This window comes from Lycium ferocissimum, chromosome 6 (genome assembly GCF_029784015.1).
Source record: "Lycium ferocissimum isolate CSIRO_LF1 chromosome 6, AGI_CSIRO_Lferr_CH_V1, whole genome shotgun sequence".
Taxonomy (NCBI): Eukaryota; Viridiplantae; Streptophyta; class Magnoliopsida; order Solanales; family Solanaceae; genus Lycium; species Lycium ferocissimum.
The window spans coordinates 5,920,167-5,931,383 of NC_081347.1; the positions used below are offsets into that span (position 1 = coordinate 5,920,167).

The 11,217-nt window shown below is 37.5% G+C and overlaps 2 protein-coding genes across 3 annotated transcripts in view; both read left to right on the forward strand.

Moving 5' to 3' along the window:
• LOC132059083 (SART-1 family protein DOT2) overlaps positions 1-6,942 on the forward strand; it is a 93,262-nt gene extending 86,320 nt beyond the window's left edge. For both annotated transcript variants that reach the window (XM_059451569.1, XM_059451568.1), the window contains 11 exons: positions 819-960; positions 1,053-1,107; positions 1,585-1,698; positions 1,811-1,907; positions 1,988-2,054; positions 2,200-2,259; positions 2,352-2,967; positions 3,936-4,297; positions 4,991-5,211; positions 5,609-5,693; positions 6,711-6,942. In XM_059451569.1, coding sequence (XP_059307552.1) covers positions 819-960; positions 1,053-1,107; positions 1,585-1,698; positions 1,811-1,907; positions 1,988-2,054; positions 2,200-2,259; positions 2,352-2,967; positions 3,936-4,297; positions 4,991-5,211; positions 5,609-5,693; positions 6,711-6,785 — 1,894 coding nt within the window. In that variant the 3' untranslated portion in view covers positions 6,786-6,942. The remainder of the gene's footprint in view (positions 1-818; positions 961-1,052; positions 1,108-1,584; positions 1,699-1,810; positions 1,908-1,987; positions 2,055-2,199; positions 2,260-2,351; positions 2,968-3,935; positions 4,298-4,990; positions 5,212-5,608; positions 5,694-6,710) is intronic.
• A 1,222-nt stretch (positions 6,943-8,164) lies between these two features.
• Positions 8,165-10,618, forward strand: LOC132059084 (psbP domain-containing protein 7, chloroplastic). The gene is made up of 3 exons (XM_059451570.1): positions 8,165-8,536; positions 9,411-9,621; positions 9,955-10,618. The coding sequence occupies exons 1-3, from the start codon at positions 8,236-8,238 to the stop codon at positions 10,259-10,261; spliced, it is 819 nt and encodes a 272-aa protein (XP_059307553.1). The 5' UTR covers positions 8,165-8,235; the 3' UTR covers positions 10,262-10,618.
• The last annotated feature ends 599 nt before the right edge of the window (positions 10,619-11,217 follow it).

Here is an 11,217-nt window from a genome sequence, read left to right on the forward strand (position 1 = left end):
TCCTTCAAAAGCTCTCCTATTTCTCTCATTCCATACTACACACATTAACGCAAGCGGTACCACGTTCCAAGCCCTTCGTCTTCTCCTCCTCTGGCTCTTCCAACTAAACATCAAATCTTTCACAGTTCTTGGCATTACCCAAAGTGTGTGAAACCACCTAAACATATCCACCATAATCTCATGGTAAGCCCGCAATGTAGAAGAAGGTGACTCACGTCCTCGCCCGTCTCCTTGCACATGTAACACCAACTGACGCAGACAACCTTCCGCCTTCTAAGATTTGCCGCTGTCAAAATCACCCCTCTAGAGGCTAGCCAAGTGAAAAAACACACATTTCTCGGCACGCTTGGAACCGATATTGCATTACATGGGAAATCAACCTCCTCCGTAACCAAAAGATTCTCATAAAAAGACTTCACAGAGAATGGTGATATCCACCCTTCTGATGGTGATTATGTTACTAATATTAACAATGTAAGACGAGACCCAGAGAAGGTGACAGTGGCGGTGCCAGTTTACTAATTTAATCAGTAATTGTTACCAATCTGTTAGTGGTTATCCATTTGTATTTATGTTGTTCAGAGGTTTGTTTTTTCATCTGTCCATAGCTAGCACGTGGTTTGTAGCTATGATGTGTACTAGCTTCTATATGCTACTGGTTTATTAATTTAACCAGGTCGGATGTACACGCACAATTGGTTGGTAGCTGCACAGAATTCTTGACGGATGTTTTGATACATTGGAATCTTTATGTGGTTTGATAAGTTATGTTTGTTGTACTTGATAGCTATAGTCTGAAGGAATGCTTATGACTGCAGGATGAAGGAAGAAAGGTTGAAGAAAAAATCAGAAGGTGCTTCTGAGGTGTTGTCGTGGGTTAACAAGAGCCGTAAGATTGAGGAGAAAAGGAATGCTGAGAAGGAGAGAGCCTTGCAGCTTTCAAAGATTTTTGAAGAGCAGGTAGGTTGTTGGCTGATGTGCCTGTGATTCTTTATCTGTAGGAATTGGATTGATTTGACCTCAGGTCTTCATATTATAATACATTTTTGCAGGACAAAATGAATGGAGAAGAAAGCGATGAGGAGGAGAATGCCCGGCTAGCTGCAAGTATGCCTATTCTTTCTGAATATATTTGTTGGTTAATCTTTCTAATCAATTGTTCTAGGAGACCATGCACAGCCAATCAAAGTCGTAATATATTGTTTAGTCTTTGGAACAGAAATGAGTAATATACTTGGTGCATTTGTCTTGTCTGAAGGATTTACCCTTCTTCTTGGGTGCAAAGCTCCCTTTCTATGAGCTCTTCATTCTTAGTCTCTTTGATTTCACTTCTAGTTCTAGTCGTCCTACCTATGATACAACAATTGTTGGTGGAGTCACCTCTAATCAAACTGGTGTTGCATGTGAAATCCAAAGTTTTAAAGTCATCATTGGGGAAACGGAAGTAGCCAAGATCATTTCGTTCATGAAATATGACATGTCTTTTGTGCGGTTTGGGAACAGAAGTTAAATGGCTATATTATATTATCTGAATTGAAATATTTGAAGAATGCTCTGAAATGTGTCTTTAATTTCTCTCAACAGAAGAGCTAGGTGGGATGAAAGTACTCCATGGGCTTGACAAAGTAGTTGAAGGTGGGGCAGTTGTCTTGACACTCAAAGATCAGAGCATACTTGCTGGTGATGATATTAATCAAGGTAACCAACTAAGTGATAGTTTTCGTGTTTTCTCTTTCTTGTTTTGTTTCTTCTTTCAGCCTTCAGTATTTGTGGATTCGGATTTTGTAGTGACTTGAATTGTATACCCCAGAGGTTGATATGCTTGAAAATGTGGAAATTGGAGAGCAGAAGCGGAGGAATGACGCTTACAAGGCTGCAAAAAAGAAAACAGGGATCTACGATGACAAGTAAGATTTAATATAGCTGTAAACTTCATTTCATTGTAAAGTTTTGAATGACCAATTTATCTCGTTCTGATTGGATGTAGGTTCAATGATGAGCCTGGTTCTGAAAGGAAAATATTACCAAAATATGATGACCCGGCTGAAGAGGAGGTTGAATTGTTTGTTTCCCTTTTCTCATTACTTCTTAGAAAATATTGTTTTACCGGAAATTTCTTTTAAAGGCACTTTGTTTTCAATTTGAGAAGCGTGGAATTGTTCATCGAATCTGTCTTTCTTACCCTAGATTTTCTTTTAGGGCGTTACTCTTGATGCAACTGGAGGTTTCAGTGTTGATGCAGAGAAGAAACTGGAGGAGGTAAGACATTTTATCTATTTAATCATGAATGGGTTCCAGAGTGTGTGTTAGGTTATGGTTGTTAATACATAGTTACCTTTTTTGATTGCCAGCTCCGGAAAAGGCTTCAGGGTCCTTCCTCAAAAAATCTGGCGGAAGATCTCAATTCTTCTGGGAAATTATTGTCCGACTACTATACTCAAGAGGAAATGGTTCAATTTAAGAAGCCCAAGAAGAAGAAATCACTGAGGAAGAAAGAGAAGATGGATCTAGATGCCCTTGAAGCTGAGGCCAAATCCGCTGGTTTGGGTGTTGGTGATCTTGGTTCTCGCAATGATAAGACCAGGCAAGTCCTCAAGGAGGAAAAGGAGAGGGCAGAGGCAGAGACAAGGAGCAACGCTTACCAGGCTGCTTATGCCAAGGCTGAAGAGGCATCCAAAGCACTTCGACCCGAGAAATCTACTAAGAACCAGAGAGAGGAAGATGATGCAGTATTTGATGATGATGATGAAGAGCTTAGAAAATCCTTAGAAAGAGCCAGAAAGCTTGCTTTGAGAAAGCAAGAGGGCCTTGCCAAAACCTTTCCAGAGTCAATTGCTTCACTTGCCGCTTCCAGTGCAAATGACTCAACCATGGATAATCCAAGTTCTGTATCTGGAGAGTCGCACGAGAACAAGGTTGTCTTCACAGAGATGGAAGAGTTTGTCTGGGGTCTTCAGCTTGATGAAGGTAAGAATTTTTAATTTTGCTTGACTTATTGTGCTAATAGCCATTTTATTATGTGCTATTTCTCAAGGTAATTGGGTAAGGTTTATCCAATTGCATGTGGTGGATAGTCTATGTTTTGGAATAGGTTGTATGCTTGCACAATTTAAGTTTTACTAGTTATGAGTATTTCGTTAACTGGGAAGTAAACACTGGATAGTGAGGACGGGAAATCACAGAATTTAATCACTCATTCGATCTAACATGCCCTCTTTCTTCCTCTAGTTGGTGGGGAGTAATGGTATATGGGGTATTATCGAAACAAAATTCCGTAACGCATTGCAATTGAGTCTCCAGATATATTGACACAAAATTCTGAAAATTATTACAGTTGACTCTCCAGATATGTTGAAACAGAATTTTGAAATGGTTTACAATTGATTCACTCTTCCTTTCACCCCTACTCCTGTTTTAGATGATTAAGAAAAGAAAGTAAAATTTGGAGGTTATGGTATAGTAATCTTCTGTCTGTTTATTGACGATTTTGTGAATAGAAACTGTGTTGTTTTTATGGGAATTTCTTTTTTCTTTTTTTCCTTACATGTCCATGCGTATGGGCATGTTTTTCTGATGACGAACATTCTGAGTTATCCTTGTTAGAAGTTCTTCAACAGAAGACTTTATATAAGTTCTTCAACAGAAAGTAATATAAGAAAAGCTTTTCAATAGCCAAAAACTTGTTTGTCATTGGAATTGATTCTGAGACAAGAGAGTTACACATATCTTATCCTACATATATTTTTAGTCCCTCCAGGGACATCTGGTAGAATTGGAATGACATAACACTTTTAAGCAATCATGTTTCACCTGTTAATGTTGCATTTTTGCTGTGTGTTTTATCATTACCTGCAACTTACACTTTGGTCTTTACTGGAACTTGGCCAAGGCTTTCAAGGGTGATATATCTGATATTACCTGCTTTGATTTTGCAGAAGAACAAAAACCTGGTAGTGATGATGTTTTCATGGAGGAAGACGTGATGCCAAAACCCTCTGATGAAGAAATGAAGAATGAGGATGGTGGTTGGACCGAGGTGAAGGAAACCAAGGAAGAGGAACCCTCTGTAAAGGAGGAGGAAATGGAAGTAGCTCCAGATGAGACGATACGTGAAGTCCCAGTTGGAAAGGGTTTATCAGGGGTTCTCAAACTTTTGCAAGATCGAGGTACGCTTAAGGAAGATATTGACTGGGGTGGTCGAAACATGGACAAGAAGAAGAGCAAGCTCGTAGGCATCCGTAGTGAGGACGGGAAAAAGGAAATACATATTGAAAGGACTGATGAATATGGGCGAATCGTAAGTACTACTACTTGATTAAATTTTTGCTCTACAATATTCAATAGTTTGAGTAGCTTATTATCAATAACATTATGAGATTTATTTTTTTAATCCTTGGCGTAACTGGTAAAGTTGCTGCCATGTGACCAGGAGGTCACGGGTTCGAGCCGTGGAAACAGCCTCTTGCAGAAATGCAAGGTAAGGCTGCGTACAATAGACCCTTGTGGTCCGGCCCTTCCCCGGACCTCGCGCATAGCGGGAGCTTACTGCCCTTTTTTATTCATTTGATAAGTGATGCCCAGAATTCTTTTAGAAGTGAACTTTTTCATAAATTGAGGTAGCTCTCTCTCTGAATACTATAAAACTCCAATTCTATAGTATCCGCGTGCAGACAGATAATGGAATGGAGGGGATTTCTAAGTAGCAGCAGATTAGGATGGTGAGCTTGCTCCTTTACGACTACGGTGTCCATTATCGCATGAAACTTGTGCACCATATGTCATTTGATTTAGCCCTATTGAGATTGGAAATATGGTGATTGAGAGAGAAATCTATTAATTTCAATAAACTGACCGAACACTGACCAAATAAAAGGGGGGGTTGTGGGTGGCGGGCTGTGAATGACCTATTTGATGAATTTCCTTCTGGTTCTTTGAGCTTTGGCTAGTGTAGCCTCAGATTCAATTGATATGTGGTTTTTCTTTTCTTCAGCTGACTCCAAAGGAGGCCTTTCGGTTGCTTTCACATAAATTTCATGGGAAGGGACCTGGGAAGATGAAGCAAGAAAAGCGTATGCGACAATACCAGGAGGAGCTGAAGATAAAACAGATGAACAATTCAGATACTCCATCACAGTCTGTGGAGAGGATGAAAGAAGCTCAAGTTCAATTTAAAACTCCATATCTTGTTCTCAGCGGAAATGTTAAACCAGGGTTTGTTTTTCTTGCTTGATTTAAAGTGCTTTATATTGAAAAAAGTAGGTCTTTTCCTGTGGAGTATCAACTATGCGGTTGACTTGTCAGTTGCCTAGGGCAGGGTTCTTTTAATTCTTCCCTGTTGAAGTTTCCATCAATTTTTATTTGACCTTTGAGGTTCATTTCTTCAGTGCATTCCTTTATTCTTTGCCGTCAAGTCAGAACAAATATTCAATGTTTCGAGAATATTAGTCTTTGTTAACGGTGATTTTTGTTTTATCTCATGGGTGTGCACATTTGTTTTATCTAAATATTAGTCCATCACATTAACTTTGTGAATTATTGCAACAAAGTTTTTATATATCTCCCGACATTCTTTTTGGTTTGTAATCGCAAAGTATTTTGTCATTTTCAGGCAAACTAGTGATCCTAGAAGTGGTTTTGCTACTGTTGAGAAGGATTTGCCTGGAGGTTTGACCCCCATGCTCGGTGATAAGAAGGTCAGGTGTTTTTTGCTGATGATACTTGCATAGCTGGCTACATGCTAATTTACTTGCGCACACTAGCCTGTCCACCTGACACATATTTTTGCAGTGTGGATTGCTTCTCATGCTCTGCTTTATGCTTGTCATCCTGCTTGAATAGTGGGTTCTAATCTGCCTACTATGCATGATGCAAACCATTGTGCTTTTACTTTTTATTAAGCTTGAAGCATGATTTAGCATATTGATGTGGTATTGATGTCTGCGTTGTATGACTCACATTCACAGCATTGGAGAGAATTGTACTTGTCTAAAATTCCATGACTTGGATGTAACATCATGTAGCCTAACGATTTTGTGTCGTTGGTCCTTGAATGTGTCGCCTTTACTTCCGCTCTCCTGCTTCACCCTGGCCCTCAATAAGTAAGGTCTTACTGTTACTTATGAACAGTCCTAAATTATAGTATTTGGTTAGTGGCAGATGAATTTAGTTTTACTTTTGTGTCTAAATTGCCTTGTTGTATATTGCTCATTAGTTATTGAGGTTATGAATTTCCTTCAGGCTTAAGTAGACTAAAAGTCTCTCTGCCCATGGCCGTGTGTGTGGGCACATGCTCATTTGCTTGTGTTCTATTGTGGATATTGGTTTTCTGTTTATTATGACACTTAAATCAATGCTCAACGTGCAAATATAGATAGTGGTATGTTTATCCATAGACTTTTTCTCAAACATGCTCCTAGGACTGAACTGTTATTTCCAAATAAAAGAATGAAAAAGCATCCTTTTTAAAAATCTTTCTTGAACCCCTGATTAAGTCAGATGCTTCAAGTTTTTGCCTTGACCTTGCAGTGCATCAGGTGATTGTCTGATATTTGTTCCTATATCTGTATGTCAATTGCTTTGCTGGAGCTTTAATGGTCCTATATCTGATTTTTTTTTTCAGTGCTTGCACATGGTCATCAGGTCATTGGCCATTTATGCTTTGTTTGATCATCTAGTTCTCCGTTTATAATTTTTATCGCTTCATCTTTCAGGTTGAGCACTTTTTGGGCATAAAACGCAAGCATGAGCCAGGAGAGGGGAGCTCTCAAAAGAAGCCCAAAACCTAATAGTGTGAACTTCCCAGCTTAAGATATCCTTGTGCTTTATGCGTAAGCTCTTCGTAATTGTACATAAACAGTGCCCAGGCCGACATAAAAGGTTTGATTGGTGATGCCTCTGTTAAATGGCATAATAACCTTTGAAAACAGTATTAAATAGGTAGTAGAACACACATGCTCCACCGCTTGTGCGGGCCCCCGTCAATTCCTTTGAGTTTCATTCTTGCGAACGTATACTGCTGCCTTGATCCCTTTTTGACCTTTAAAACTTGAGTACCATTGATCGCACTTTTAATTGTGTAGAGCATTTTGGCAATTCTTCTGTATTTGGCAGTGTGTCAAGGAGGTTCTTGGTTTTGAAAGGGTGTCTTAACTATTTGTGTTGCCTGTTTTTGTCTTTTGTTTTATCTTGTTTTGTCGTTGTATACGTGTTCTCGCATTTCCGCTAAAGTGATGGACTGAACAAAGCCTAGGATGGAGAAGTCTTTTGTTTTAACGAAAGATATTTTCTTTTTGCAAATTTGGGAAATTGAGTATCACTTAGTATCAAATTAAATGTCTTTGTTTAAATCAGAATTCTCTCGTATAAAATGAACACAAAAATTATGAACACAAAAATTGATCTCTTGAGCCTCACAGAAACAGATTGGTTTTTGGGCAGCTCCCTTCACATCTTGTTAAACGAATCTACTCATTTTTATTTTAAAGTGCTTGTGAGAAAACACAGTTGAATCAGTTGTTTATTGAAGCAAGAGCTGAGATTTTTCTCTTGCAAAAAGTGCTAGTTAAATTCTTGGAAAAAAGATTTTCATCTGCGTAAAAAGCATTATATTTCGGTTTTTATGAATTATTTGTCTGTTCCCAGTTGATACGATTTTGTCCGTCATATGCAAGTTTGACGATATAAGTTATCAATCATCTGGGGTTTGTGATGTTACCCTGTTTGACCAAGGCTTCTGGGACGATATAAGTGGGTTTGTGATGTTAAAAGTGCGTATTTTTTTATTAAAAAAATTGCTTATTTAAGGAGGTAATGTATTTGGTCAAGCTTCTAGCAAAAAATATGTGTTTTTGAATAGAGGCAGAAACTATTTATCAAAAAAATTTGGAATCCTGATTAAGCACAAATTGTTGTTCTAATATTATAAAATTATTTTTTAAATTAATTAGCCAAACAATAGTTGCTTTTTTCCAAAGTTAATTTTTTTGAAAAAAAAAAAATTCTGACAAAAAGCGCTTTATAAAATAATTAGATTCTAGAAGTTTGGCTAAACACACGTTGATCTTAAATAAAGTGGAAGAGATGCAAGAAAGAATAAGGACCACCAGATTTGGATAGGCTACTTCAACAACCCAAGCCTTACTACATCTTCTTTCTTCCTTTATCACCTCTTATAAACATGTAACAGAAACTTAAAACTTACTCACTAGAGTCCTACTGCCTGTCTATAGTTACACAATGGCAATGCATCATTATCTTTGTACACGAACAACTACGTCCTGTAGCCGAATATACATGACTCAGTCGCCCTCAGAAAACCAGAAAGACAGAATCCAATTTGCTGCACTCGAATCAGTTTTCAGGAGGCGGCTACTTACGGGGATTGGCACAGCCTCTCTAGTAGCCTTGGGTGCAGATTTTGCTGGAAGCACTAGTTTCCTACTAGGCTTATCGCCTGATGGTGCTCGGAGTCTTAGGCTTGATGTAATTTATCCTATCGGAGGTTACACCCGATGCCTTGATACAAATGAAGGATTTGGTCAGTAAGTCTATCCCATTATAGGTACCGTTTTATATGATTGGTATTTAATTGAGTACGAAGTTTTATACTACAAGAAAAATTGGACTTTTCGTGGTATGTGCATTGGGTTGCAACTAAAACTATCACATTGTCGTGACTTGAAAACCTTATTTCTTGTAGTGAATTAGAAAGAATTACAACTTTTGACGCACCTATTTTAAGGCTTTCTTTTTTTGGTACAGTGAAAAAGACTTAAATAAATTACTTAAAATATTTCACAAGCAACATGGTTTGAGTCAGCAACGAATAGGGCCGGAGCTACCCTTGCCCAAGGGGTGTCAAGCGACACCCCTTCACCAAAAAATTACATTGTATAGATAGATGAAATTTTAATTTTATAGGTATGTATACAAGTGTTGATACCCCTTGATACAAGTTAAAGGTTTAGCTTAACATATATATATATTTTTTGATACCCCTTACTATTAATCCTGGCTCTGCCATTGGCAAGGAGAAAGAACTCTAGTTCTTTGAGCGGGGCTTCTCAGATTATCATATCTTCTTCATGCTTGTGTTCTTCACTTGCTAAAAAGTTGGCACATTTGTTTGTCTCCCTCCAAATATGCGTAATAGTAGGCTTATTGATGTTCAGGAAATACTTACAACCTTAAATAATAACTCTTAAGAGGATGAGACTGTAACCATTTTAAGACTGGAACCATATAAAGTATCCTTTAGATCTTGTAGATTATAGAGCGAAAGCTGGTTGCGGTATAATAATGACATTAAGGATCAAAAAAAGAATGTTAACAATCAAATACATACCGAATGTTGTTAATTTCTTTTGAACATGCCAATGAAGAAAAAGCGACGGTTTTTTGTTTTTGTACAGAGTTTGTATATCCATCAACTTGGGTGGGAGATCAGACTGTATTGTATCGAGCAGCGGGAAAAATAGAACGATCACTGGATCTACCACCACTGAGCAATGGTGATCGTAGGCGGAAAAATGTAAATGAGCCGGTTGTTGCATTTGGTCCACCGGGGTCAAATGGGGAACTCAATGTTAGCGTCATCGTCGCACAAGTTCCTATTGATTTCATGTAAGCTCCCTAATCTTAGCTTGGGGAAAAAAATTTGTGCTTCTATAAATTGAGTATCTTCCTTCATACAACAACGCAATAACATTCACAATGTAGTCACTAAAAAGTCTTGTTTAGGAGGACATTATTCTCTCAATAGTTTTTATGTTTTCTTTTTCAATATTAGCTTTCTCATATGTAGATTAATTGACTAAACAATATTAAGATATTATGCATCTTTAGTACAATCTTTTTTTGTTATCTAATTTATCATCGTTCAAGGTTTGTAATTGTTAAGCTTTCAAATGACACCTTGTTATTTGATCTTGAAAATTTTGTATTAATTTTTGGCAGGATAGAGACATTTGGAGGACCAACGGAAGTAGGTGAAGCCATAGTGCGGACTATTACAGGATCAGGCAAACGCCCTGATTTGAATGGGACACTGATTCAAGCAAATTTAAGAGAACATTCAAATCAAAAGTATTACACATTAGAATTTCAAGTTGAGAGCCCAACATTTCAGAGACACAATGTTGCTGTTTGTTGTGCAAGGGGAGGAAAGTTATTCACTTTGAATTCTCAGGCTCCAGAATCAATCTGGCCAAAGGTGAAAGCAGATTTCTATAAAATAGCTGATTCTTTTAGCTTAATATCATGACACTTTATCCCAAGGCAGAATGGAGAAGTCATTGCCTATGCTTCGAGGCAGTTAAAAAATCATGGGAAGGTTAACCCCACACATGATCTAAAGTTAGCCGTGGTAATATTTGCCTTGAAATATGGCGACATTACTTATATGTTGAGAGCATTATAAGGTATTCACGGATCACAAGAGTCTCAGTGTTCATAAAAAATCTTATGTCCGTCCGTAGTCTAGGATGGGTAGGAGGTTGTTTGTGATTGCATCCAATAGATTCTCTTATTAATTTTGTGTATTTTCCACAATTTTTACTGTTGAGCCTTTGGGAGAAATGAGAAAAGTGTAATGAAGTTCACAGCAAAGAAGAATTTCATGCAGTAGGAGCATGTCTACATTCAGAAAGAAGTGGATTTTGACACTGAATTTTGAAGTATTATTTCCTCCAAATCAAGTAGTAGGGGTAAATATACTACTGATCAATAGTAACATGAATAACGAATAATGAAAAAACCTCCATGGAACAGATCAAAAATTCAAAAATAGAAATTAATTTCTGCCAGAACACTTGCCAAATGTGGAAGAAGAACAAAAAACAAAAATTTCTCCTCGACCATAACGATAAAAAACAATATTTTTCTCCTCGACATATGTTTGGAAAAAATTTATTATGTGCCTCACACAATTGATAAAACTGATACTAATTGTACGAGACATCTTTTTTCTGACAATTTAGTAGACCAAATTCTTACACTTTTAGATCCACTAAGTTATAAAATAAAAAGAAGGCTCATATATACAACTAACGTAGTTGCGTGACACGTAATAAGAAACTACGTCTGTTATGCCCATTTTGGCCGTGTGGTGTGTAGTATTTTTATATCATCTATAATACACATGATCCGATAATGTGAAAAGTAAAGCAAATAACTTGTTATAATAAGTTAAATATTAGTACGATGTTGCGTTGGCTGTGA

Excerpts from the sequence above, each read along its gene's own strand:
- LOC132059084 (XM_059451570.1), top strand. The coding sequence starts at position 8,236 with ATGGCAATGCATCATTATCTTTGTACACGAACAACTACGTCCTGTAGC. Across the intron at positions 8,537-9,410 it reads TGATACAAATGAAGGATTTG|AGTTTGTATATCCATCAACT; the intron begins GTCAGTAAGTCT and ends GTTTTTGTACAG. Across the intron at positions 9,622-9,954 it reads CAAGTTCCTATTGATTTCAT|GATAGAGACATTTGGAGGAC; the intron begins GTAAGCTCCCTA and ends AATTTTTGGCAG.